The sequence below is a fragment of the Symphalangus syndactylus genome, chromosome 19, assembly GCF_028878055.3.
Source record: "Symphalangus syndactylus isolate Jambi chromosome 19, NHGRI_mSymSyn1-v2.1_pri, whole genome shotgun sequence".
Taxonomy (NCBI): domain Eukaryota; kingdom Metazoa; phylum Chordata; class Mammalia; order Primates; family Hylobatidae; genus Symphalangus; species Symphalangus syndactylus.
Window position 1 is genome coordinate 85,437,756 of NC_072434.2, and position 25,546 is coordinate 85,463,301.

The window sequence follows — 25,546 nt, forward strand, 5'->3', positions numbered from 1 at the left end:
GGACAGAATTAAACTTCTCAGGTCTGTTGCTTTAAAGAATAGCCAATATTTATAAGAAACAATTTCAAGAGAAGATTACTACAAAATGACAATGTAGTATGTCTGCATCAGTTAAATCTCTCAAAACAAATCTGCAATATTGCCTCTGACTTTGACGATTTTATTCTTTCAGTAACCGTCTAGATGGCATCCAATGAGTATTGACATCATCATCATCAAAAAAGGCTAAGAAAGTCAAAATGGGATTTATTTAAGACAAAAATTAATATCAATAGATAATGATCTTAAATTTAAAGGATGAGGCATTACAAAAACAATTAATAAACCTTTTATCTTCCTAGAAGATTTCCATTTGATATATATAGTCATTTGTTGTGAGGAATAAAAAAAAAAGACACATTAAAGAGTGTAAAAGGCTATAAGGTACCTTGAGAATGTAGAAAATAATTATTATTTAATGAAAGTGATAGCTAAGAATTCAAAAAATACTTTTTGGCTATCTGATAAGAAAACCTGTGCCGATACTATAGCAAATCTAACATAAGTAGTTTTTTGGCCTTGCAATAGATTACCTAGGAAGTAAGAAAATGTCTAAATCTGGGCCTAATCCAAGCCTCTGGAGGTGGTAATAAAGTCATTAATAATAATGGTAAAAACTATAATAATCTTTTCAGTTTTTGCTCACCTTCTATGTGTTCCATACACCAGTTAGAAATACTGAATTGTCCAGTGACATCACCATAAAAAATAAGGATAAAGTCCAAATATACCACTTTTTTCTTGTTCATCTCTTGTGTATGCGTTATCCAGAGTCACTCTTTTAGAACCATATATATTTTTAACACATGACTGGTAACAAGTTCTACCTTTTAATTACATAGGCTAAGTAAATTACTAATATCTCTTTTATGTCTGAAAGCTTCCTTTTCAAGGAAAACCTTCTTATGGAACCTCTCAAGCTCTGTGAAGTCTGCCTGAAGACTGGATTTAAAAATAGCATAAAATGGTCCTAATTTATGGTCTGAGGAGCCCATATTCACGTGGTTTCGAATATGGGTAGGATTGTTTTCTGTCTCTGTCCAATAGCCTCCTACCTCACTCAAGACCTTACAAGGTCTTATTGATCACAGGAGCACACTGGAGCAGTGACTTTATGAACTAGGCCATCCGTGACCCTTGGGTCCCTTTAATGGGCCTTAACTGTTAGTGCTGAACCTGCCCTCCCAAAAGTCACCTTTGCATTATTTTTCATAAATGTATTATTTTCTATGTGGGTCAATTGGATCTCTCTTGATAACTTTCTGTTCTTCAGGTATTTCAATGTTCTCATCTTTTTTTCTTTCTTGGCTTAGATCCCCACTTTTTAGTACAGTCTGACATAATCTGCAAGTTTGAAAATTCCAGATACCTATAAAGATAACATTTAAATGCTAACTAAGATAAAATTCAACACCAGCTGGGATTCCCCAGACTTCCAGAAAGTTGTTTGTTTATGCCTGCACTATGTTTGCTGCCTTTTATGCCTCTCCTTAGCCATGCCAAAATAGTCCCAAACACTGCCATGGAGAGGCCTATATGGGGTAGAAATGTATTAGAGGTTTGGGGAAACACTAAATAAAGTACATCGATTTCCCCTTTCCTCAAAGTCAAGAAACAAAGTTACAATCTTAGTGAAGTTCAATATTTCTTCATAGACTCTTGGACTTGTGCTTGCACAACGAATGGATCATGTCAGGTTCCCACGCAGGGATGAGAGAACAGGAAGTTCATTCCTATGGTTCTTGGAGTCTTTTTCAGAGTGTTCTTAAGGATAGGCAAATAGTATTCTGTAGGCACAGTGATATATGTTGCAGAAAAATGTGCATTTTGGTCCATCATTAATGATTTACTGTTGAGTACAGTTTACAATCTTAAGTAAAATAATTCATCTCCAGAGATTTATTTACTGCTTTTGGCCACACAGCAATAAAATGATTTGGTTGTACTGAGAAGAATTTCCCTTTACCAAGGCCATCACGGGGAGAAGGTATGGTGTTCCAGGTAAAGGATAGCGTAATAGAACCATTTCAGTCAATCAACACAGTTGGTAGTCAGAGATAAGGCTTCTTTGTAGATGTTGATAGACATATTTATGTATTTGGAAAGAATTTTCCCTTTATGGAATAGAGTTATTCAGAAGACAAAGGGTCCAGCCAAGTTTGGGAATAAGTTGATATCCCTGAGTTACTTGCACAGAAATATCTCAAAGGAATTATTGTAATTATGTAATTATTGTAATTCCCTTGAGATATTGTAAGTCAATGGAAGCTGTGAAGGTTTTATTTTCCCAATCCAAAATCACCTCCAGTCCCAATAATATTCACTCCAAATATAAAATAGCAAATTCACATGTTCAGAAGGCACTACACAGAAGCAGCACCACAAGCGACAGCTATCTAGGAAGAGAAAACAGTCCTGGGGACTAGAATACATGGCTACAAAGAAAACCAAAGCTAAAATCAAAGCATTTAGATATTCCCAATTTTGTACTGTTCCTTTGAACATTCTGGTGAAAATAAGTCAGAGCTTGTTTTTCATCTTGGTCATATCACATGGATCCAACCACATTTAAAAACAAATCATTTCTCTAATTAGTATGATGGTTACTAGAGGCTGGGAAGGGTGGGGGGTGATGAAGCGAAGTTGGTTAATGGGTACAAAAATACAGTTTGATAGAAGGAATAAGTTCTAGTATTCAATAGTACATTACCGAAATTATAGTTAACAATAATTGTTGTGTATTTCAAAATAGTCAGAAGAATTGTAATGTTCCTGACACAAAGAAAAGATAAATGTTTAAAGTGATGGATATCCCAATTACCCTGACTTGATCATTACCCACTTTATGTATGTATCAATATATCACATGTACTGCCAAAATATGTACAACTATGATATAAGATAAGATAAATTATTTCTCTACAAATACAATGAGAACTTTGTCATTGCCCAGCAGGATTCAGCTATTAGAAAAAGAATTATATTAGGCTGGGTGCAGTGGCTCATGCCTGTAATCCCAGCACTTTGGGAGGCCAAGGCAGGCGGATCACTTGAGGTCAGGAGTTCAAGACCAGCCTGGCCAACATGGTGATACCCTTTATCTACTAAAAATACAAAAATTAGTCAGGTGTGGTGGTATCTGCTTGTAATCCCAGCTATTTAGGAGGCTGAGGCAGAAGGATTGCTTGAATCTGGGAGGCGAGAGGTTGTAGTGAGCCAAGATCATGACGCTGCACTCCAGCCTGGGCGACAGAGTGAGACTCTGTCTCAAAAAAAAAAAAAAGAAATAAAAGAAAACAAGACAAAAAAAGAAAAGAAAAGAAAAGAAAAGAAAAAGTATTATGTCAGAGCCCAAGTGGTTGAGATTAACATTCTTTACTATTTCTAACCACTTCAAGGTGCTAATTTGCAATAAGGAAAGAGTAACAACCAATAGGGGAATATAGACTCCTTCATAGCAAGGTTAATTGAAGTGTCTATTTGACCATGTGACATCTCACTTTCCCCTCTTGTTCCTCAGCTCGATTGGCTATGTAGTTATTATGTGCAAGTTGCTTAGTTACTCAGTTCTGTCAGACAGGATGTGTGAAGAAGATGAAAAAGAAAGGACTAGCTTTTTGCAAATTGGTCATGTCTCTTGCGGATCTAGTTGACATTTCCTGTTTTCTGTAAGAATTAATTTTTTTCCTAATGAACTTTAAGAACTACCAATATTTTTAGTATACTCTTACTTTCTTATTTATTTATACATTATCTGTTTGTATCCTTGAATTTTCTCTGGGATGTTATAAAAGAAAAATATTACAAGCATAATTTCTGACACAATGTTTTATAACTGTTTTCAAAAGCAATCTATTTCTCTCTTAATTTCTATAGAACCCATTTTAGTCATTCCTATGATGAATGAAAAAAAACCTCACAATTAGTTGTCAGTTTCAGAAAGGAGTCTTTTATTAGAGTCTCAGAAGCATCTTAGAACTACCTAGGCGGTCTTATAGGCGTCACAGAAAAATATTTCACCTTACTTATTCTTATCTTCTTCAAACTGACTCCAAATATAATAAGCAGGGTTAAGTTATATAAGGTTCCTTAAAAGTTTTTCTCAAAAACAATTAAATGCAGACTACATCCTCAGTAAAACTTGCATTGGCCCAGTCCATTTTACCAAGTTTGCTCCTTCTTACCTGTACGACTGCCCCATGACAAGTTTAAGCCTATGTTAATTAATCATCTTTCCATGACACTGAGACATATTCATACAACCCTGAGAGGGATAAGGGGTAACAGGCAAGATATGTTCAAATTGTGACATTTAAGGTCAACTGGACTTTAAAACTCATATACTGCTCAGTTTTCATATACGTGGCTGAAAACAAGTCATCACAGAGAACTGTTCACACTGTTAGAGGACCAAAATAATAAAATATGAATAATTCTTCCATATTTAATGATATTAAATATAACAGGCCCTATGTCTATGCAACTGAAGTCAACATGTCACTAATTAGGGCTTCCTTTGTTATCAAACTTGCTGAGAAGAATAGAACAGTGAGGAAAAAGTAGCAGGAATTGAGCTCTACAGAATTAAAGACATTCTTAGGAACCTTAAGACTTCAGGTCAGTCACATTCATATGACATTTGGACTATTAGACAACTCTTCTGACAACAAATTTTGCTCTTACCAGTTGGTGATAATCCTTTGGTAAGAGAGCATGTTAAAAGCAAGCAAATCAGATAAGGACTAGAAGACAAATTTCAACAGAAGAGGGCAAAGAGACTCTGTGCCTTAATTATCAATATTTTTATGATGAAGAACCTTCCTAAACTAATGAAAGATACAAGACAGAAACAGATGAAACACAGCAATGGCTGACAAGAACTCCCTATTAATTTCTGACCATTTTCTTCCCTATTAACAGTGCTTGATGATCTGGAGAGAACACCTGCCTTTTTGGCTCTTGCCAATTAGTTCAGGAAGTTCCATCTTCAAACACATTCAGTGACCTGATTTAATAGGGGCCTTTTTATTTGATCACTGCCAACAGGCAGTCCTACAGACTTTTATAATCACAGTGGGCTGCTTTACAGGCAAGTCAAATTCAAGTTTAATGAAAACCTACATAATTACAAGGAATTGAGAAGGGAATTCTGGTTTCTTTTCTGCTGTGGCTTACATTGGAAGCATAGTAACTTTCCAATGAATCCATGCAGGAGAATGGAATTCATCCAGTAGAGAAAGCCTCATTTTTCTCCATGGTAGAATGGTAGAATTAATGAGTATCATGAACATAAGAACATATTGTGACATCCTGCTGGTAAGTACGTTTCATTCCTAGCTAGGTTAATATGGATAGGCTGGGGGCAGTGGTGGTGGATATTTCCAGAGATATTACCTGAAGTTTAACGAAAAATTGGTTTTAAGCTTGTACATCATGAACTTGGGGACAGCTTCTCTCTCACACTTTATTTATTTATTTATTTTTGAGACAGAGTCTCTCTGTCATCCAGACTAGACTGCAGTGGCGTGATCTTGGCTCACTGCAACCTCTGCCTCCCAGGGTCAAGCAATTCTCCTGACTCAGCCTCCCGAGTAGCTGGGACTATAGGCACGCATGACCATGCCCGGCTAATTTTTTATATTTTTTAGTAGATATGGGTTTTTGCCATGTTGGCCTAGCCAGGCTGGTCTCGAACTCCTGACCTCAGGTGATCTGCCCACCTCAGCCTCCCAAAGTGCTGGGATTACAGGCGTAAGCCACCACACCCAGCCTATTTTTTATATTTTTTAGTAGATACGGGTTTTTGCCATGTTGGCCAGGCCAGGCTGGTCTCGAACTCCTGACCTCAGGTGATCTGCCCATCTCAGCCTCCCAAAGTGCTGGGATTACAGGCGTGAGCCACCACACCCGGCCTCCCTCACACTTTTTTATGCATCAATCATGAACCATTTTGAATGAGGCAGACTGGTGGAAGGTTTGGACTTCATGTGCTGACTGGTTCTCTTTGTTAAGACTCAAATAAAACCACTGGAGTCCTATCCACTGAATGCTAGATCTCAAGACATAGCACAACAGGATTCCTGGTTACTTACAAGCGGTCTTTATGGTTCCCCAGAACATCTTCCCTTGAGCCTGCTTCCCTTGCTGCTCCAAGTGAACTAAGGCCAGAAACTAACAGCAAGCACACAGGAACTGTGGGCTCTGTGCTCCCCTCGGTGTTTGTGTTCCACAGAGGCCCATCATCTTTAGCGACTTGATTTTCTCATTCCACACACAACTCCAACAGGAATCTCATGTATTCATTGGTTTCAAATATGTATGTGAATAAATCCCCCTAAATTTCAGGCCTGTATATCTCCAGGGCATCTCATCTGGTTGCTCTATGTACGTCGCCTGAAACTGAATATACCCAAAACATATCTTGCCTTCGTCATTCTCTCCATGAAGAAAGAAAGGAAGAGAGAATCTCTTGTGTTTCCCAATGTGAAAGGCATAGTGGTGCATTCATTGTCAAAGTCATACATATGGGTGACATCATTGTTGGTAGGGCCTTCTCCCTTAACTCACCTGCCCCCTCACTTCCTGCACCACCACCCCCAATCTTCCCATTGAATTAGTAATGAAGTCCTTCCTATGTCCTGAAAGTCTCCCATGCATCTTATTTTTTCTTAAATCTCACTGGCCTGCCTTGGGTCAAGCCTTCATCATCTCTGCTCTAGACTGCAGCCACAGCCCCCAGCCTTGTCTCCCTTTTCTACCATCTGATGTTTATTCTCTACACTCTCCCCCCCACCACACACACCCCAGAGGAATCTGTTTGGAAAAAATAGAAAAACAAATACTGCTATTTTCCTGCTCAAAATTTTCAATGGCTCTTTACTCTTTTCAGGATGAAATCTGAACTCCTCCAGATTCTAACTGTTGTCTTCTGCCTTCCTCTCTGGAGTCACCTCTCTGCACTTTCCAAACACCTCATCCTGTGCAAAGGTCACGCGACAATATCTGGAGTTCCCAGAACTCGCCAGACCCTTTCACACCTACGAGCTGTTGCACAAGTGCTCCTCTTTTCTCTGGCTAAGTCTGACTCAGGCTTTACAATGAAGCTCTGATGTCACCATCTCCAAGAAAAGCCTCTGACCCCAGGAACCTGAGTGAAATTCCACACACTCCTGCAGCCCTCTGGGTTTACCTCTATTGTGGAAATTATCTCACTTTCTTGATTTGTCTCTCTCCTCCCTAGAATGTGATCCCTTCGAGGACAGACAGCATGGCTTAATTCTCTGTGTCGCTAGGCCTGACAAAACGCTCCACACAGAAGGCTCCTGAACCATGTTTAATTTATTGCTAACACATAGGATTCTACAGATCCTGAGGTACAGCCAATTTCAGATACCCACTTCAAAGAAAACAAGGGAGTAATGCCTAGGTCCTTGTTGCTGTGATTTACACTGTGAATAAAATAATTTCAGAGAAGTTCCTTTATTCACTTGAACAATATTTAAAGGGCAAAAAGAATTAACAAAAGGTCTTTTTAAAAATTCAAATAATTTACATTTGTTGATAAAGCCATACAATCAGAAAAGTGACCATATGAATGCAAATATTCCTTCTAAAAAGTGTAATTATTATTCACCCATCTAACAAATATTAATGAACCCCTCCGATGTTAGATGCTCTTTATGGTGCAAGGGTTAGCAGAGTGGGTACATGGAAGCTTCCTGTAGTTTACACTATCATCTGGAAGGCGATTAATCAAATACTACTTACTGTTCATAAGTTTACAATTATAAAATGGAGGGAAATACTCTGAAAGAGAAGAATGTGGTTTTATAGAACCATATAAGAGGCTGGGTGCGGTGGTCACGCCTGTAACTCCAGCACTTTGGGAGGCCGAGGTGGGCAGATCACTTGAGGTGAGGAGTTTGAGATCAGCCCAGGCAACATGGCAAAACCTGTCTCTACTAAAACTACAAAAATTAGCTGGGCGTGGTGGCACATGCCTGTAATCCCAGCTACTTGGGAGGCTGAGGCAGGAGAATCACTTGAACCTGGGAGGCGGAAGTTGCAGTGAGCTGAGATCGTGGGACTGCACTCCAGCCTGGGCCACAGAGCAAGACTCCATCTCTCTCTCTCTCTCTCTCTCTATATATATATATATATATATATAAACTGGCTTAGACCTAAGGTGAGTGGGTCTCAACTGGGCATAGGGGAAAAGGAGGGAAAGCATTTTAGATGGAGGAAAAAGCAGAGCAGGGATAAGTTTCCATGACCAGAGTGGCCATGGAAAAGTGACCTCTACAGCTAGAATCAAGAGAGCGAGGGAGGAAGTGATACCAGATGAGGTCTGAGAGGCAGGGAGGGACTGACCCAGGTTGCTGCTTAAGCGTGAAGAGGATCAGAACATGCCACCAAAAAACATACCATTTTGGCATATTGATTATTCTGAGGTAAAGGCAATTGAGAAACAGAAAATGCATGAAGGGCTCTCCACCTTTCCCTTTGCTGCTTAAAAGCAGGACATAGGTAAACGTACCCTTGCCAAACCCCAAAAACCAGAGACTAAAATGAAACACAGTCAGAGCCCAGAAATCATATTTTAACCATGAACACCCCAACAGTTACCCCTCGATTGATGTAATTTTCCTAAAAATCTAAGACCCTCCAACTAATCCTCCATTTTTGTATAACAAATATAATAACTAAACTTCCTCCCTAATACTAATACCTTCAGCATATCCCTCTGAAAATGTGTATGTATTTCTCCTGTTAATCTGTCTTTTGTTATCGTAATTAGTAAGAACCATAAACAGACCATAAGGGAGAACAGGAGCACTTTGGGAGGAAGAGGTGGGCAGATCATGAGGTCAGGAGATCGAGACCATCCCGGCTAACACGGTGAAACCCTGTCTTTACTAAAAATACAAAAAGTTAGCCAGGCGCCTGTAGTCCCAGCTACTCGGGAGGCTGAGGCTGGAGAATGGCGTGAACCTGGGAGGTGGAGCTTGCAGTGAGCTGAGATCGTGCCACTGCACTCTAGCCTGGGCGACACAGTGAGACTCCACCTCAAAAAAAAAAAAGAGAGAACAGGAAAAGTTTTTTTCTTCCATAGGGATCTTGTTTGGAATTTCGGTCTTAATCCTAAAATCAAAGATGGATTTTAACTGGACAGATTTGCAATTTGAAAATAGTAGTGTGGCTGCCCTTTGGAGAAAGGCAGGATGAGGTGCAGAGTCAATGTGGAGACTAGTTAGGATCAATGAGATAGTTCAGGTAAGTGCAGATAATATTTTGCAGTAGAGAAATACAAGCATACATGGTCCAAGCTAAGCTGACAGCACTTGTGGATAGAACAGATATGAGAAGAGGGGGATAAGAAGAGTCAAGGTGACCCCGGCATTTCTGGCATGTGCAATTTTTACTAAGGCAGAAACCAGGGAAGGGGCTGAGGGTAAGACAATGACTCTCATCTTGGACATGTGTAGTCTGAGACTTCTTTGACATATCCAAGCGAAAATACTGTATACACAGTTGAATTTATTGGAGTTCAGAGAAAAGGTCTGAATTAGAAACATACATTTAGAAATATTTAATTTAAGCCATGAGACGGATGGCATTGCCTTGAGACAAAAGTAGAGTGAGATTTCCATTGATGTGTTGCTATTTCAATACCTTGTAAATAGTCTAGTTTATTATTGTGTTATCCTATTAATTGTTCTTTCACTCTTTCTCCTTCACTGGGTTCTCTGAATTATAGAATTTATGCAGAAAGCAAACTTGGAGATCATCAGATACAATCTCCAAATATTACAGGTGAAAAAACTATAGTGGGTTACTCAGGGTCACACTGCTCCTTAGAGGTAAAAAATGAAGACAGAAGCTCAGGTGTTTTTGATGAGTACCCCATAGGACTACATCTGCAACAGGAGCATGTTGGGAGATGAATGTAAGAGTCCCAGGTACCCAGAATCCTGCCAATTCTGGTATGTGTGTGCTTGTCATAATGAAACAACACAGGACATCATGTGAAGGACAACAAACATGGGGTTACCCATGAGGTGGTGAGAAACAGAATGGGATTTTGCCTCAGACCCACTGTGGTTTACATATTAGTAAACTGTTCAAATGGGGCCAAAAGCTTGAACTCTCTGATCCTCTATTTCCTTCTCTAGGAAATAGAGAAAAGCAATAATTACCTTGCAGTGTTGAAAGGAATAAAACTAATGTATTTAAAGCCACTAACCACATAGTAGATTTCCAAATTACCAACTAATATTTTCCTCCGAAGTAAAGAAAAAAAATAGATGTCATCAAAATAATAAAGCTGGCCAGGCACGGTGGCTCATGCCTGTAATCTTAGCACTTTGGGAGGCCGAGGCGGGCGGATCACGAGGTCGGGAGATCGAGACCATCCTGGCTAACACAGTGAAACCCCGTCTCTACTAAAAATACAAAAAATTAGCTGGGCGTGGTGGTGGGTGCCTGTGGTCCCAGCTACTTGGGAGTCTGAGGCAGGAGAATGGTGTGAACCAGGGAGGCAGAGCTTGCAGTGAGCTGAGATCGCACCACTGCACTCCAGCCTGGGCGACAGAGCAAGACTCCATCTCAAAAATAAATAAATAAGTATATAAATAAATATGCTGGCCGGACGCAATGGCTTGCATCTGTAATCTTAACACTTTGAGAGGAAGAGACGTGAGGATCTCTTGAGCCCAGGAGTCTGACACTAGCCTGGGTAACACAGTGAGACCCTATCACTACAAAAAATTTAAAAAATTAGCCGGATGTGGTGGTGCATGCCTGTAGTCCCAGCTACTCAGGAGGCTGAGACAGGACGATTGCTTGAGCCCAAGAATTTAAGGCTGGAGTGAGCCATGACTGTGCCACTGTGCTCCAGCTTGAATGACAGAGTGAGACTCTGCCTCAAACAAACAAACCAAAAACCAACTTTATTATTTAAAAAAATCTCAAGGGCTCATTGAAATTATTTGGAAACGTTAGACTATTGTTTAAAATATTAAAAAAGCAATTATTCCAGTCATCAGGATTTGAAGCCTATTTACTATATAATGCACCTAAAATTTATAAAGCACCCATGATTATGAATCGAAACATCTATATCCAAATAGTACTTGATATTATTATAATGTAATATATTTTCTAGAATAGAGCACACAAGAAACCACGCGCTATTTCAATATCTTGTTAAGCAACTGAAAACCTATGTTGTCAGTTTTAATTCATTCAAATATGCCTGTAGCCAAGGTAAATGGTACAGTTTAAAACAGTATCACAAATGAAGCAACTGTCTTACAAATGTAAAATTAATCATTTCCTCTTTTATTCATAAACTTTTATGCTTCATCTGGATTTGGATCTCTATTCTTCTAAAATTTAGAGTTTTAAGTACAAAGGATTTTTAGCTGGTATGAGTGTTATAGTTTGCTTTACCAAAGATTTTCAGATGAGAGAATGAATAAACATTATAAGTTACAGGATATGAATTCCAGGGAAAGAGCTATCACGCAAGAATAAGACTTACAGATTTCATGTACAGAAAATCTTCAGCAAAATCTATAAATATACTTTTAGCTATATAGTTATTTTCTCAATTTGAAGACATAATGGTGTTAACAGTGACTGAGCAGTTTTATGAAACTCTCATGGAATAATATTTGAACTTCATCTTTTATTTTCTATTGTGGTAGAGCACTTGTTCAAAGCCAAGATGTATCCCCACTTGAATGGGGTGGATTCCAGGCAAAACCACTCCTTACCACAAAGTAGACACTTCTCAGATGCCTCTTCAGGATTTATTCCTTATCTGCCTTCAAAATATCACTTGAAGCAATTTACTATATAGCCCCCCAACAAACTTAAAAGAACAACAATAAAAGATAGAAAAAAAACAATTAGAAGACAAAGAAAGGTAGATATGTCAGTGATGAATCACATGAGAAAAAGAAAGAACGGAACATTAAATTTAGCAGTGAACTTCTTGGCAACTACAGAAAAAAGGAAAAGGAAAATACAGGTTATACATTATTTTTTTTAAAAAGGAAAAAGTCAGGTTTATCTTCAAAGACACAAATTTTTAGTAGTTTGTTACAAAATACATTTATTTTATTGTTTTTTTCATTAGAAACTTAGGGAACATGAAGGAAATGTCTTTTAGTACAATTTCGCAGAAATCACAAAATAAGATACAAATAATCATCTATCTGCCTGCTCTAAAGGCTTTGATACCATTAAACTCAAACTTCTTAAAGGTATTTTTTTTGTAGTTAAGGACAGACAATTCAAGTTCCTTGTTGAAGATGAGATTACAAAGTGATAGCCTTTAAGCAGTTCTGTTCCTACACCTGACTTTTTTAACCTCTGCTGAAGGAACTTACCTTGGTTCCTCATACAGGTTAGTAACACATTTATTGCTAATGTATATGTAATCTATTTCCCCAGCAACAGTAAAATACTAGCCCACAAAACCCAGTATAGTTACTGGAACACAGTGAGCATTTGATCAATGTTCATTGCATTGAATTAAAAATATAAAGAAAAACGTAGTTAGCATGCATCTAAGACCAGCAGACACTAATCCAGTATTTTTAAAATCAGCTTAAAAATACGTATTTCTATAATCTGAGCTTAATATTTAATCAAGGGGAAAAAAGAAATAATAAAGTAAAATAAAAACAAAAATTATAGATTGCCTGGTTCCATCTCAGCACTAATGAATTAGAATATCTGTGGTTTGCATTTGAAATCTGCATTCCTAAGACCTTCTCCAGAGAAATTGTTGCAGCCATACTCCAGAGTGGCATTTCATCAATCTCAAATATTCTCCTTTTATAACATGTTTTATGTACACTCCTTTTTTTCTTTTTGCAACCATAAGTACTTTGTGTCCAATACATGTGCTATGGGGGATGACTCCTAGGTATAATTAGAAGAAATATTGAGATGGGAAAAGTTTAAACTAGAAAAGGGAAGTCGAAGTCAAAAACATAGTGAAACAAAAGGTAGATGTTTTACTGTGGAGGATTGAAGGAGATAAAGAAACCAGAAGGAAGTTTGTGCAGATTGCAGGAATGTGCCTGAGGACTGGGGCAAGAGCTGCAAAGCTACCAGTAACCCAGTACTCTCTGCCTTATCTTCTCTGCTTCTTCCTTACATGTTTCACTGTTCTCAACTGCAGACAGGCTTCCTTTGCTGCTCTCTGCAGAGGGGCATTACCCAGCCCCTAGGTTACATTGCCTCAGTGCCAGACATACACACACACACACACACACACACACACACACACACACACACAGAGTCACACACACACTTCACCAAAGTTCTGGGAATCTCAACAGAATCCCAGGGGAGAGAGCTGTTAGCCAAGTTCTATAGTGTACATACACAACTGAGCTCATTCCCTGGCCCTGAAACACCAGGTCACATATGACCTGTGAGGCTGCCTGAGCTATCTCTGCAGCTGAGAAGGCACTTCTGGAGAAAAAGGCAATGCTGTGATTGGATCCACTCAAGGACATTTCTCATCTCAGAGTTCAAGGAAATGGCACAGAGGAATTATCCAAAGATACTGTCCTATGGTCTTGGGACTATGGAAACCAGGAGGTTGAAATCAACAACTCTAAAACCAAAAAAAACCAAAGAAAAGTCTAGATGTTTCACTGGACAAAATGCATTTAGCAGGAAAAACAAAAACAAAACAAACCCTATTATTAGGTAGATTATATTTGTCATAGCATTCTTTGACATGATCTGGATCTGGATTGCAGATGTTGCAGGGGGAATTGGATTATAGCATCACTTTCTCAACACAGCTGTTTTCACTTGAGGTGGATATGGGCATTACCTGGCCACCATCACCTGTGTTTTCCTTTGAAGCATGGGAGTTGTCTGGTGGAGTTGGATAGTGTTCATTCTCCCACAAAGCTGCTGACAGCTATCAATGTTAGGGGCAACAGAGACTCTCAGCTTGGGAGTAAAGGAAGGAGAAAGAACTAGATTATTCTTCCTAACTGCTTTTTCCTTCCCCAAGTAAAAATTTTTTTAAAAAGTCATTAGATAGACTGGGGTGGCCTTGATTGAGGCCAGACTGCAGAGATGATTAGAGCCCTTCAAAGAAAAAGATCGGCGCAAGTAAGGGGGCCACTGATCCCAGAGCCCTCAATAAAACAAGCATGCTCCCAGGAGCTGCCCAGCTTCTCTGGGTGCATTTTAAGGCAATATGTCTTAAACTTTAGTGCACAAATTGAGGTTCTAATTTAGCACATCTGGGGGTGGGTCCAGATACTATATTTTCTTTTAAAATTAACAAATAATAATTGTACATATTCATGGGATACAGAGTGATGTTTTGATACAAATAATGTATGATGGCTGGGCTCATCCCTATAATCCCAGCACTTTGGGAGGCCAAAGCAGGAAGATCACTGGAGCCCAGGAATTTGAGACTAGCCTAGTCAACATGGTGAGATCTTGTCTCTACCAAAACAAAAAAAAAAAATTAAAAATCAACCAGGCATGGTGGCACGTGCCTGTGGTCCCAGCTACTTGGGATGCTGAGGCAGGAGGATCGCTTGAGCTCAGGAGGGTGAGGCTGCCATGTTTGCACCATTGCACTCCAGCCTGGGTGACAGAGCAAGACTGTCTCAAAAAACAAAACAAAACAAGAAACAAATAATGTCTGGTGATAAATAATGAAAAGTGAGAAATGATAAACATTTATCCTTTTTGAGTAATCAACATATCCATTATCTTAAATATTTATCATTTCTTTCTGTCAGGACGACTCAATGTCCTCCCAGCTATTTGAAGCTACACAATATATTATTGTTAACTATAGTCATTCTACGGTGGCATAGAACACTGGAACTATGTGGCTGTAATTTTGCATTCTTTAACACATCTCTCCCTGTTAAGTTTCCAAGTGATTCTGATACTAACGGTCCATGGAAGTAATGAGGCTTTAAGGAGCACAAATTGGTAACTTGAGAAAGTTAGATTTACAACATTTGAGATCCTTCCTTCCCTGTGGAACAGTCCATAGCAAAGACTGACTCCAGTCTGCAACAACTGCACTACCCTCCTTTCACATATGGCAGGACTTCATCACAATGGTTTCTGGTTCTACTAAGGGCAATAAAGTCAGCGGATTCCTTGTTTCATTAGAAGCTCTGCAGTAGACCACGAAACATGCTCAGGGAGAGAAGGGGGAAGCTGAAAGAGCTGGGAAAGCCAGCAGTCGGTTGCGAGTTGGGCCACAAAAGAACAGAGGAATTAACAATCCCCATAGATTATAAGAAAAATCTGGGGAGGGATATTAACTAGAAAAGACTGAAAACTTCTAGTAAAGTGAATGGAGCTTGAGAACATTATAATTTGGGAATATTAATATAAAGAAGCTGATAAGTGCTAGACATAATACTAGATATACCAACTAAATCCACGACAAAGCATCTAATTGAACCTACGAGGCAGAGCGCGCCTGCAAAGTTTCCAGGGAACATAAAATGATTACTTGGACCTAATTACATTAACGTGAAAAATGTCATTGATATTCTCTTTATTTAATAGCTACCACTGTTATTTTACAGCAATGAACATTAAAACAATTATCAGAGATTCCCAGGTTAATTCTCAATCTATATGTCCAATCTTATTTTTCAATTAAAATCTTAATGTTGTCAACCAAGAATTCTTCCAACAGCTTGCTGTTGAGATATTTGCTATCTCAAGAACTCAATCAAAAATTTTAGACTCTACTAGAGTGGATATCACAAAGTTGCAGCCAAGCTTAATCAGATGAGCAAAGGTTTTTTGTTTAGCCTATGTATTTTCATAATTCCTGAATTAGAATGCCTCTAAGCAGGCCATACACAGTTGAACTGACCACAATTCCCAGTGCAGGATGGCAATGTAGTGCATTTATCTGCCTGAATTCTAAAGGAGATAAGTTCATCCCTTTCATTAGCTCATCAACATATATATGAGTAACATTTTTATATGTGTGTTTAGATGTGGAGTTAACTTTCTGAATCCTTGACCAAATGGAGCTTAAGGTTTAGCTAGGGATATAGGACATATGCAAAATAACTCTAAGACAAAGTGAGGCATATAAGAGATGCAAAAACCAAGGTCTTTGAGAGCACAGAGACAAAAGGTTCAGGAGAGTTTTCACCAATGAGCTCTATGAACTGACTACTGAAGAACGGATGGGATTTAACAGTCAGAATGGCCTGTAAGTGGGGTGGTGAGGAGAGGAGAAATGGAGTGAAGCCACAGATGTAAAAAGTACAAGGCATCATTAAGAAAAAGCAAGAAACTAGAACGAAGTGGGTGTAAGAGGGAGTACCAGGGAAAAAAGAAGACACATTCTGTTAGAGCAAATTGTCATTCCACAGTAGCTCTCCTCAGCTCCAAGCTCCCTCTCTTCTCTCTGACAGCAACATAGATCTCAAACCCCAACACGGAGGCCTGCTTCCCTGTTATTCCTGTCCTGATCTCTACCCTCTTCCCAGGCTTGACGGCTTCCTGATCATGAATCTTCTCTTGATCCCGGTCATGAGGAAGCAGCCTGCAACACTTGTACAGGAATCCCATGAAGCACCCTTCCCACCCACACTCAGCATCAGCCGCCTTCTTCTCCCTCCTCGCTGCTGAGGCTTCGGGCTGTCTGATCTTACCTCTTCCCTAAGCTGTGCTAGGCCATGCCCCAGCACATCCCAGGCCTCAAAACTGGCACTTTCACTGCCTCCTGGAGTCAGAGCACAGATGCTTAGCTTATTACTCTTCCTTGTGTCTTGGGTTTCTCCAGTCATTGCCAATCAAACCCGTGGGGGTTCCTCATTTTGGATAATGATTCTTTTATCTCTCAGTCTCCCCATTTTAAAATAAACCAACAACAACAAAAAAATGAAATCCATTGGGCTATGTCTTTTATTCTGCATGCCTAGTTATTCACTAAACCCTCACGCTCTTTCCTCTCTATTCCTTCAGCCCTTGGGTATCAGGACCTGGGCACCCTGTTCCCGCAAGAGTCTTACCCTTGTCACAGTGCTATTGCCCTTACTGAATGCCAGTGTATCCCAAGCACTTTCATTACAATATCCTCTGCCAAAAATTTTAAATGTCTCCATACTTCCCTTTTTATCAGGATTAGATTCTTTGGCTAGCTTTCACAGACCCTCATAACCTGACCCAAGTTCTCTACAGTTTGGTCACTGTGGAGTTTGGTGAGCACAGCTGGTGGTGACAGTGGTCTTGAGTGAATATGGCTCTTCCTCATCTTTCAAACAGCTCACCACTGCCCTGTAGAAACGCTTTCCTGACTCCCCATCAGTCAGGAAAAAGAAATCACTGATTTTTTTCACCCTCCTAATTTCCATATACAACCTTCGTAACATTGTTTTTTGTATGTCTTTATTTATTTTAATATTGTTTGATTTCACATTTGTTCATTCGGTCTTTACAAACTAACTTAGAGCAGGGTCATGATTTTTGGTGTTTTGTTTTACTATCATTTCAAGTGTTTCACATGATAAACATGCCACAGGCATTTTATAAGTAGTTACTGAATAATGGATTAGAGAGAGAGTTTCAATAGTGAACAGCTGGAATCGGTTTTAAATAGTTATCTAAGAGGTACAGGAGAAAACAGAACTGTGCTCCATGCAGACTTACCAGAGAAGACGCTAGGGATCTTGGAAAGAAAGCTTTTGACCGTACGAATAGGAATTCCATTTTTTTCATCTTGCATCCGTGCTATGACGTCTTCCATCTAAACAACAATAACACAATTAAAACCTTTATGAAGTTGAACTTTTTTGAAAAAAATTGCTCTTGTAACAATTTTGTATTCCAGTTTTGCCCAACTAAGAACAATGTTGTATTCTTGCCTTTCTAGTTTTTGCCACATTAATAGTTTAAATTCTGTTAAAAAGAGATGGAGGAAACAGCAACAAAAACAGCCATGTTAGGGTCCATTAAGCTACCAATAGGAATTTTGTGCTTTGAATATTGCCTTTCTCCCGACTTCATGTACCTTGGTTATAAAGGTTAAGATCAAAGATTGTTTATTTCACAAGGTTTTAGCAACCATTGTCATAGCACATTCATGCTTCATTAATGTTACCTCTACTGAAATCAGTGCAAAAGCAAGTACAGCCTTAAAAGCATCTGCTTGAATTGCTTCTTCAAGCAAGAGAATTTCCGTGATTTTGTTTTACAATAAAGTTCTAAAACCTGCCTAGAAATCCAGGACTGATTGCCAACTACTATTACATCTCTTGCCCGGGTACTTACTGAAGTGTGTTATAAAACAAATACACACACATACACACTCTCATGCACATACACTCATGCATGTGCACATACACTCCACACATGCACATGTACGCACACACATATATATGCACACAAGTACACATACACATGCATGTACACACACATGCACACACACACACATATATGTACAATAAAATGAATGTAACACCACAGCCTTCTGCCTGTTTACTAGATTCCCCTTTATCTTTGTTTCAATCTCATTAGTACACTCTCTTTTACTTTTACAAATTGCTGTTAATTCTAAAGGGCTGTGCTTCACAAGGTCAATGTGGAATTTAGTTTTGAAGAACATTCATTCATTCAAATCATAGCCACAGACTTTACTCATGTGCTTCTAAACCTGGCAGATGCAGAGACACACAAACATACCCAAGTGGTAGTATGCGACTTAAAATCCATTCATCCATTTACTCATTCCACAACCACTTATCACTAACTCTAGACCACATATATGACTAGGCACCACGGATATGAAAATGCATACAATACAGTTCCTACCCTCAAAAAATTCAGTCAATAGTGGCAACCAAGGTGAAATCTGAGTAAAGTATGCAGTTTAGCTAATAGTGTTGTACTAATGTCAATTTCTTGTTTTGATAATTATTCCATGGTTATATGAGACATTAACATTAAGGGAAGCTGAGTAAAGGGTGTATGGGAATTCTGTTATTTTTTCTTTTTTTCTGTAAGCCTAAAATTATTTCAAAGTAAACAGTTAAAAAAAACACAGTCTAAACTTAATATTAATGAATTATCAAATTTCCATTGGCCGGGCGCAGTGGCTCACGCCTGTAATTCCAGCACTTTGGGAGGCCAAGGCAGGCGGATCATGAGGTCAAGAGATCGAGACCATCCTGGCTAACACGGTGAAACCCCATCTCTACTAAAAATACAAAAAATTAGTCGGGCGCGGTGGCAGGCGCCTGTAGTCCCAGCTACTCGGGAGGCTGAGGCAGAAGAATGGCATGAACCCATGAGGCGGAGGTTGCAGTGAGCCAAGATAGCGCCACGGCACTCCGGCCTGGGCAAAAGAGCGAGACTCTATATCAAAAAAAAAAAAAAGAAAAAAAAAAGAAAAAAAAATTTCCATCAACATAGCTTTAGAATGGTTTTCAGCTAAGAAATCTATTGTGCTTGGTATCAATGGATGTATTACTATGCTGTAATCACACTATGAACAGATGTATTACTATGACAAATAACTGCAGATGTGGAAAGAATGGGTTTTAATGAAACACAGGTTTGTATTTGACTCTGAGCTCTTCTAATTATTATCTATGTTCTTTGAGTAAGTTAAACAACCTCTCTAAGACTCAGTTTTCTGATCCATAAAATGGTGATAATAATACTTGTAATAATTTCTTCATAGCGTTCTTCATGGGATTGCATTGGGCCTAGGGTGGGGTAAAGTATTTTAAGGGCAAATGATACAACATACATAAAGCCTGGTACATATATAGAACAACAAATATTAGACCAAATGTCCGTGCACACCCATGATATCTGAGGATGCTTATTCTCCATCTTTATGTTTCTTTCCATGTGGAAGGTGCGCCATTACCCTAATCCCCTTGCCTGTCTCTACCCCCTAATTTACTCCAGGGGAGCTGAGCTGACTTATCAGATAGAAGAGCTGGGAATGAGAAACTGGCCTGCAGGGCCCATTCTTTTTCTCTCAGCTAGAAGCCCACATCTAACTCTGCTGATGGAGAGATGCCTGCCCTAGTGGGGTGAGCAAGTCTATTCAGGATTGTGTGTCAGGATTAACAGTGACTTGTGCACAAACATTCTTCCATAATACCTTTATCAGCCATCAGGGTGATGCTGTGACCCCTACGTGCCTGTCTTTATGGTTATGGTTCTCAGTTGGCTCCGAAATCAAGTATAAAAAGAATATGAGGCTGGGCGCGGTGGCTCACGCCTGTAATCCCAGCACTTTGGGAGACCGAGGCAGGCAGATCACCTGAGGTCAAGAGTTCCAGATAAGCCTGGCCAACATGACGCAACCCTGTCTCTACTAAAAATACAAAAATTAGCTGGGCATGGTGGCAGGCGCCTGTAATCCCAGCTACTCGGGAGGCTGAGGCAGGAGAATCACCTGAACCCCAGAGGCAGAGCTTGCAGTGAGCTGAGATGGTACCACTGCCCTCCAGGCTGGGAGACAGAGTGAGACTTCATCTCAAAAAAAAAAAAAAAAAATAGAAAAAGAAAAAAAATGCTTTTATCAGGCCTGTAAGAGACCCCAACAACAACCAAATATCAAATACCCCACTTCTGTTGTAATAAAGATCTCTAAGTATAGAAACATGAAAATAGATAATACTCTCATGACTTTTCATTTTGTTACTATTTGTTCATGATTGACCTGCTACAATGTTCAGAAATGCAGAATAAGCTGCTTTGTCCTGCCTCATATCAGCCTCTAAACCCTTGTATTATCTGCTTAATGGTTTAAAGCAGGCTGGATTAGAGGAACATGGAAACCTCTCTGACTCGCACTTTCATCTCAGCACCTAGAGATGTGGCAACAGTCACCTCTGCTTCAGGCTGAATTAAGGTGTGTAGCTCTGAGTGGCAGTGTTTTCTTTGTACGGTCTCATCCCCTCTCAGTTCATGGGATCCCAAAGGAGTGAGAATAGGAGGCTGGAAATTAAAAGTGACTTCTGTGGTTGTATTTCAAAATATTCCATTTTTCTGAGTCATAATTTCCACAAGAGAAAAAAATTTTAACTCCAAGTAAAAATAGGATTGGTGTTCTAGACTGAAAACGTGATCATGTACATGCATTCAGCTGTTTTTATCTTTATCCAGACATAATTTATCCATGAACCTTCCCATGGCCTAGAATGAGACAAAAACAAACAAAAGAAAACAACAACAACAACAAAATGAAAAAACAAAGACACATACAAAAAAAAACAAAACAAAACCCTGATTTCTAAAAACTAAAATCAATTAAAAAAGAAAAAGAAAATTCTAGCACTCAAATGACTGAAGGGATCCCTTCTTGGCTAAGGGGACCCCAGGGAAACCCTGGAAGCTAAGTTCATGGCCATGATGGGATGGGGGTGGGACACACCTCGTTGTACCCCTTCCTCACTAACCACTATTAGGCTTTCTTCCCTAAGGGGCAAACAGAAACAGACCCTTTTGAAAGGCTCCACATTGATAATGTTGATTAATGACTTATCTTCCCAGTACAGAACAAAGCTAAAATGAGATTAGTCATTCCTTCACTCCTCCCTGTTATGTCTGCTCCCTCCATTCCCTTTTACTTCAAATGTTCACCTTATCTTACGTAAAATGTAAACTTACAGGGCACTAATTAAAGTCTCGCAAGTATGTAATCATTCCTCTCACTGTTGCCTCCTCTTTTTTAAGGAAAATGTATAAATACTAAACCTCCTAAGAACCTCTTTGGGAAAAACAGTCACACAGGCATCTGTAACTTGTCCTCAAGCTGGCTCAACAAGCCTCAGTGATTGAGATTTATGTCTCAATCACTCATTTTGGTTGTCACAGTCACCAAGGCCACATAAAAAAACACATCCATCTCATCTGTTGACGTTTCCTCAAGCCTTCACTCAGTCTGTTAATTTTTATATTAAGCATGACTTCAACAAGCTTGATGGTCTGTTTTCTCCCTATTAGCAACAGCAATTGGATGAGAAGAAAAATGCTAAAAGCAAGCAAAAAAAAAAAAAAACAAAAACAGAACAAGTTAGTTAGACAGTAAGAGGTATGAGGGATAGTAAAAAGCAACTCCAATAAATATGAAAATATTTGGGGCAATTTAGTCTAAGGCCAAAAGACTCAGGTACCTCAAGTATCCCATATATATATATGTGTATGTGTGTGTATATATATGTGTGTGTGTGTATATATATATATACACACACACATATATATGCATGTATATATGTGTATACACACACATATATGCACATGCAGATATTCATTAAAATGCCATTGAGTTGTGTGTTTTCACTTCCATAAGCCTGTTTCTGAGGGTGAGGAAACTGGGCATGGGAGAAGAGAACACTAGACGATGGACATGGACAGGAGAGCTGGCATGCCTTGGGTCACCAAGGATTTTTCTGAAGGCTATTTTCTTTACTCTTAAGTTCGAAGCAGATGATCTGTAAGATTTCTGCTAGCTACAAAATGATTAAGTCTGGAAATAATCATCAGCATTCAGAAGGAGGTAAGTTTCCACACTAGGTCAAAGAGCCAATTCCCTGTTAGAGACAAATAGATGAAGCTATTAAATTAAACAAAGCCAGGCCAGGGTTGGTGGCTCACACCAGTAATCTCAGCACTTTGGGAGGCCAACGCAGGAGGATGACTTGAGCTCAGCAGTTTGAGACCAGCTTGGGCAACGTGGCAAAACTCCATCTCTCCAAAAAAAAAAAAAAAAAAAAAATACAAAAACGAACTGGGCATGGTGGCAAGCACCTGTGATCCCAGCTACTCAGGAGGCTGAAGTGAGAGGATCTCTTGAGGCTGGGAGGTCAAGGCTGCAGTGAGCTGTGGTCCTACCACTGCACTCCAGCCTGGGCTACAGAATGAGACTCTGTCTCAGAAATAAATAAAATAAAATAAAAAATCAAACGAGACCTTATACAAATGCATTTGCTTCCAACTGTCAGCACATTTTAGTTTCAATGCAAGTCGTAGTTATTAAAAGCATGCATTTAGGCCGGTTAGACCTGAGTTTGAATCCTGACTATACTACTTACAAGCTATCTAAACAGGTGAGTTAACAATCAAAGATTCGGTTATCTCATCTGTAAAATGGAGATAATCATAAATTTTATACATCTTATCAAGGGTGAGAATTAGTGAAACAATGCTAATTAAATGCTTACTATAATGCCACCACCAACACCATCATCATCATCATCATCATCAACATAATTTTCTTCCTTCATCATTGTACTAGGAAGATACGGACCCTTTTTCTTTTATAATTCAGCCGGCAAAGATGCTGTGGTTAAGTGCAAATATTTGTTAGATGCAATAAATTGTCAAGCAATAAGTAGTCAGAGATGCCAATACATAAGCTCTGTCTTTGATTTCTTGTAAAAAACTGAGTTCATGTTGGCCCCTGCAAGACAGGAGATTTGATTTGATGAAATGTCAGGGGAAATATCCGTGCATATAAGCAAAGCCTATGTAAACTATGAAAAAATCATATTTAGAAGGGGAAATGAGATTGCATTCACTTTTAACAAAATGAAAATATTTGCTCTCATCTTTTCTTGACAAATTTGCCTCCTGAAGTTATTTAGAAGATTAAAAATTGAATTCAGTGCTCTTTGCAAGACTTAATTTTTTAATGCAAACTGATTCACTATGTGTGATAAAAGTAAAAGTTAAACAACTGTATTTTGCAAAGTAATTTTCAGAATATGTATTGCTGAACTCACTCAAAACTTTTTTTTGCTTCTATTACAGAACCCTCCATACTTCATTAACTAGTAAAACTATCTGTTTTCCCTTAGATGTAAACTTCTGGAGGAAAAAATTCTTACCTTACTCATCTTTGCATTGTTAATATATAAAGTGCCTGGTCCATAATGGAGGCTTACTTTAAAAAGAGGAGAGGGGATTGATGTATTTTTGTTGAAGGCATATGTTTGCTTTTTCTGAGAGCCTCAAAACAAAAGTGGAAGTTAATTTAAGATTTGGTCTTGAGATGTTTGATATGTTTTTTTCTTTGTGTGTAACTTTTGTGAAAAAATACATTATCAGCGTCAGAAATAATGACACAGAGTAGCTCAACGTAGTGCAGGTTAAAACACTCTTATCCCTCTTATTTTTTCTGCTCCATCTAATGCAGAGATACTTTAGCTTACTTGTTAGAGGAATTTCTTCCTTTAATGCAAGAGAGTAAATCAGTGGCTGTTGATGAGGCTGTCTTCTTGCCTGTAGATGTGACACTCAAGTTCATTGCCATGTGTAAGCCCTCAAGATGAAAGGCACTATTGAACTTCAACACCCTGCTAGTTTCCCAGGAATTCATAATCAGCATTTCCTTTGGAATAGTTTAGATGTCACTTCAAGCTTGTGATGTATTTCAAAAAGGCTCAGGTTAAACAGTCCCCGCCCGAATACTTGGCGGAATGAAAGAAGGAGCATATTATGCAGGTACATCATCTTTGAAGAGAGTTACTAATTATTCAAGAGGGGCTGCCAGACAGGGCTCCCACATATTGATGAAAACAGAATCACTGCCTTGAAACCTTTCCAGTTCTCTAATGTTCTAAACAATCATGGGAGTTTAACTTAACTTGTAGCTATATTTGCTGGAACTTTACCACAATATCATTATTATTGATTTCATTAAGCCAATCGCTTTACAGAGACATCAGGACTGTAGGCAAAACATTTGTATGAAGTAAAGCTAAAACATTTTGTACTCTGTAATTCTGAAAAAGAAATGAATCAATCAAAATTTCAAAAGAAGTTTTCCAACTCTGCCTTACAACCACCATTAAGCACAGGCATTTGGAGATATAAATGGGAGACTAAATGGGCAGATTGAATGGCTTTTTTCTATGTGCACATACTTTCAAATTATGGCATGTACTGTCATTTTAAGTGCTAGCTATGAAAATGGGAGAAATGATCACTAAAGCGCTTCGTGGATTTCTTGGGCAATTAGGTGGTGGCAGGTTTTCATAATTTAAATCCGCCTATAATTCTTTTTACTTCAGAAAGCCTTTCGAATGCAGAAAATCATTTACACTTCAGAATTCTTCAGTGAAAACAGAGAAAGTAGAGTCAGTCTCTAATGAAAGTTAAATTAAGAATAATGAGATTAAAATTTGCAACACAAACTGTTTTCTGCTGTAATAATTCAATTAAAGCTGCTTCTAATTGATATGATTTTTCCCCATGTTATAGTTGATTGCAGTCAGTATCTTAACTCAGAATTAATTACTCTTTTCATATTAAAAAACTGCCATTTTCATGAATAATTGACTAAAAATAGAAACTAGTAAAATCTTATTGCATGTAAATCTGTCCTAGTTTATCTTAAATATAGATTTACTTATTTAAAAAATAGTAACTCAGTGAGGTATGGTGGCTCATGCCCATAATCCCATCACTTGGGAAGCCGAGGCCAACGGATCACCTGAGGTCAGGA

At 38.8% G+C, this 25,546-nt stretch overlaps 1 protein-coding gene across 20 annotated transcripts in view; it reads right to left on the reverse strand.

Annotated features, from left to right (window-relative positions):
• The window catches only part of RGS7 (regulator of G protein signaling 7), a 583,792-nt gene that overhangs the window by 290,053 nt on the left and 268,193 nt on the right, over positions 1 to 25,546 (reverse strand). For all 20 annotated transcript variants that reach the window (XM_063613534.1, XM_055233704.1, XM_055233702.1 and 17 more), the window contains one exon: positions 17,731 to 17,827. In XM_063613534.1, the coding sequence (XP_063469604.1) occupies positions 17,731 to 17,827 (97 nt within the window). The remainder of the gene's footprint in view (positions 1 to 17,730; positions 17,828 to 25,546) is intronic.